At 46.0% G+C, this 3,753-nt stretch overlaps 1 protein-coding gene across 1 annotated transcript in view; it reads left to right on the top strand.

Annotated features, from left to right (window-relative positions):
* Positions 1–215: 215 nt before the first annotated feature.
* Positions 216–3,753, top strand: part of OGFOD3 (2-oxoglutarate and iron-dependent oxygenase domain containing 3) — a gene marked incomplete at both ends in the record, with an annotated part of 14,655 nt that continues 11,117 nt past the window's right edge. Inside the window, one exon of the mRNA XM_010154517.1 lies at positions 216–433. Within this exon, the coding sequence (XP_010152819.1) occupies positions 216–433 (218 nt within the window). The remainder of the gene's footprint in view (positions 434–3,753) is intronic.

The following is a 3,753-nucleotide window of genomic DNA, read 5'->3' as shown; positions in this document are numbered from 1 at the left end:
AGTCTGTGATTCTATGGTTCTATGAGAGGTGAATAAAAATTACATATGTTTATAAATATGTATGCATATACTCAAACCAAGGAGGCAGTCGGGGTACCGGCCCTGACTCTTGACCTCATCTTTCTGGGGGGCAGGGTAGCGGCCAGAGTGGTTCCTCGCCGTCTCGGGAGCGTGTCATTCACTGATGTGGGACTGTCTCTGTGCTCCCTCCTTAGTGCCAAGAAGAGCAGAGGCCAGCAAGAGGCACGGTGGAGGTGGCTGAAGACAGCGTTTCTCCTCTCCTCTGCTGCTGCGGGTGGCCTCCTGAGCTGGAGCTACCTGAGGGCTGAGGATGGGGTCACAGAGGTGCTGGCTCATCGCAGTGAGGACCTGCAGGACAAGTTCATTGAGATCCCCTGCTCTGAGGACTACGACAGCCACAAAAGATTTGAAGGTATTTGGATAGGATTGTCTGAAGTGGGACGAAGCAGGCTTCAGAGAACCGTAGCAGGCTGACTGCTGTCCTGGTCTGCTAAACCTGATGTGTACTGCAAAACTCCCGTGTTTCTAGCAGACACCTGGTCACTGGGCATGATGTTGAAACTCCCAAAACGTTCATGCCTCTTGGGCCAGCCCATAAGTTGTTGCGTCTGAGAGGGTTTTTTTTCTGTTGTTCCTACCTAAATCTCTTTGGAAACTGCTTTGCTTAGGTTGTGTGTGAAATAAACCTTGTGGTGAATCTGTTTCTAGTGTCTTCTCATACTCTGTTGATTCCTGTAATAGGCTTTAGTATTGTCAGTGCTGCCAGCATATGGTAGCTGCACAAATCCTGAAACACCTGTTTTGAGATGTGTGTGAGCACTTGCAGTTTTTAATGCTGCCTGCAAAGCACTTCTCTGTCTTTGTGTCTTTCAGCTGAGCCTATTTTCTGTCAAATTGGTATTTGTTTCCCCTGGTACTGATTTCTTTGCAGTGTTGGTGTTGGATGTTCTAGAGAAATGGAAGATTTTCATTTTTCTGATGAAGAGCAGTGAGAATATAACATGCATTTTGCATGGATGAGCTATGCTGATGCTCTTTCAGATTTGCAAAGAGTATCTTGATGAACATTTTGAGCTGTTACTGTTGCCAGAAAGCAGTTCTACTCAGCTTTTTGTCAGCCTACCTGTATGTCTAGCAGTGTGTTCGCTGATAAGCTATTGCATCAAAAAAAAATTTTTTTCTAAGTTATTTTTTAGCCAAATCAGTTGTCTTATCTGGTTCATTATGTGGCTGACAAAACGCTTGCTTACACAAAGCTGGAGGTAGTGTGGAGGCTGGAAGAAGCTGCTTGGAGCTGAAGAACAAAAATGATCAAAGGGTTGGAGAACCATCCCTGTGAGCAGAGACTGAAGGAGTTGGGTCTGTCTTCCCTGGAGAGGCGAAGTCTCAGGGGGACCACATGACATTATTCCAGTATTAAAAGGCAGCTATAAAGAGGATGAAGGCTCCTTCCCAAGAAGCCACATGGAGAAGGCAAGGGGCAACGGGTACAAGTTGCACTGGGCGAGGTTTCATCTTGATAAAAGAAATACATTTTTTTTACAGAGAAAAGAGTCAGTTAGTGGAACAACCTCCCCAGGGACATAGCAGAGCCCCTGTGAGTGGAGGACCTCAAGATGCAATTAGGCAGGTTGTTAGATACTCTCATCGAGGCTCCCATGGAAGGTTCAACCAGGTGATCTTTGGAGGTACCTTCCAATCTGGGCTGTTCTGTGATTCTGTTCTTTCTAATTTTCTTCCAGTGCCAATTTTGGTAGAAAGTGTTTGTCAAACTGCAGTCTGGATATGGTGGCCTGAAGATGTGGAGGTGATTTCCTCTGTCCTCTTCAGGTGGCTGGTCCTGGTGCTGTTGGCCGAAAGGCTTGTAACATAAAACAAAACTTCGTGTAGTCTGTGGCCAGATAGTTTTTCCTCAGTGCTGCTGTTGTAGCATCTTGCTTGATAGGGTTTTGAAGGATTCATCCCAAATGTTATTGAGGCCACAAAAACTCCCCAGCAAGAAAACTTCATCAGTTGGGGGATTTTTTTGACTAAGCACATGAAAACATGTGTTCAGTTTTAACTTTTTGTAGTTACTACAAGGAGAAGCCGCTTCTGGCTTTTTTAGCATAGTGCCAAGGCCAGAGAAAACTGCAGCCAGTGTTGCTGCAGATTTGATAGTTATGACTGAATTAAGGCTAAAACTGTCTGTGTTCTGCTACTAGGGATTTTGCTTGTCAAAAGAAATCCTCAAAACCAACAAAACCTTAATTTTTCCTTCCCTGGTTTGCAAGAGGAGTTTTCTGAGCTGCAGACTTGAGGTCGTGGAAACCCCATGAGTTGTTCTTCCCATCATAGGGAAGGCAAGAACTCTAAGAATATCTCTGCCTGGGAAGAGGAATGAGTGTGTTCTGTATTCTTGTGATGTGACGGGAGCACGCTCTGCACACGCCAACTGCAGGGTGACGTGTCACCTCTCTTGGCTTGGTATGGAATGATTGACTTGCTGGCATCAACCTGGGAGGAGCAAACTCACCTTGTGTGGGTTTGCATTCTGGCTTTCTAATTAGGTGTTTGCTGCTGCTTAACTTATGTGATTGAACTGGGTTTTTAGCAGATGCGTTTACATGTGTTCCCCTGTATTATGTTTTCTGAAAGAGATCAGTGGAATTAGAAATGCATGAACATCTGTTTTATTAAGTGGTTAATGGAAGCTGTGCTGGGGTAATGAACGTCGCTTGGTTTTTTTTCTCTTGTCTCCTGCTTGCTGCCCGCAAGAGGGGGGTGTTGAGCTGCGGAGGCTTGCTCTCCTGTCAGTGAGCCGCTCCTTGCTCCCGGTGTGCTACTGATAGCTTAGTGAGGCAGTAAATGCGGATTATGGTTCTCTGCCAAACTGGATTCAGCTTTGGAGCTTTAGTCTCTTTGCTGGAAATAGCTTTCTATCACTCAATAGCTTTTCATTCTCTGTCTTTACTCTGGCTTGACATCCATAGCTGCTGGCTGTGTCAGAAGGAGGCACATTCCTGTCATCTCTTGGTGTCTGATGCTCAGCCGTGAAGTTTCCACAGCTAAGATGAGCATTCCATTTATGCACCTGTCCCTGCTTTAAACCGAACTACCGCAACTGAGCGGCTAGCTTAATTCAAATGATATGGTAGGTGGTGTCACAGAGCAGTGGCTTTATTTCCATAGCAGTGCCTGTCAGTAAACCTGCTTCATACAGAAATAAATTGTGTTATTTTTCAGAGGCCAAACACTTATTTGCAGAAGATAGGGTGTTTTGTGAGCCAGCTAATCTGCTTTCTCGGCTCTGTGGCTGTTGCTGCTGTCTTGAGACATGGTTAACTACTTAAAACTGCTGTGGCTACTGATGTGTCTGGTGAAACTCCTGTGTAGTCTCTTATGCGTGTTGATAAAAGCATCCATGATCACTGCTCAGGAGACAGCTTTAAGATGCTTTTCCAGAGGCTACATCAGTGGATGTGGGAAGTAGAATCTGTGATCAGGGGAGGAAAAGGTCCAGTACCTAGACCACTAGAGTGCCAGCAATAGATGCTCAGAGCCATCCAGAGGGACCTGGACAGGCTGGAGAGGTGGGACCATGCCAACCTCACGAAGTTCAACAAGGCCAAGTGCAAGGTCCTGCACCTGGGTCGGGGCAATCCCAAATACAATACAGGCTGGGTGGAGAATGGATTGAGAGCAGCCCTGAGAAGAAGGACTTGGGGTACTGGTGGACGAAAAGCTGAACAT

This window comes from Eurypyga helias, unplaced genomic scaffold, assembly GCF_000690775.1.
Source record: "Eurypyga helias isolate BGI_N326 unplaced genomic scaffold, ASM69077v1 scaffold29160, whole genome shotgun sequence".
Classification (NCBI taxonomy): domain Eukaryota; kingdom Metazoa; phylum Chordata; class Aves; order Eurypygiformes; family Eurypygidae; genus Eurypyga; species Eurypyga helias.
This window is presented reverse-complemented; position numbering and strand designations above follow the sequence as displayed.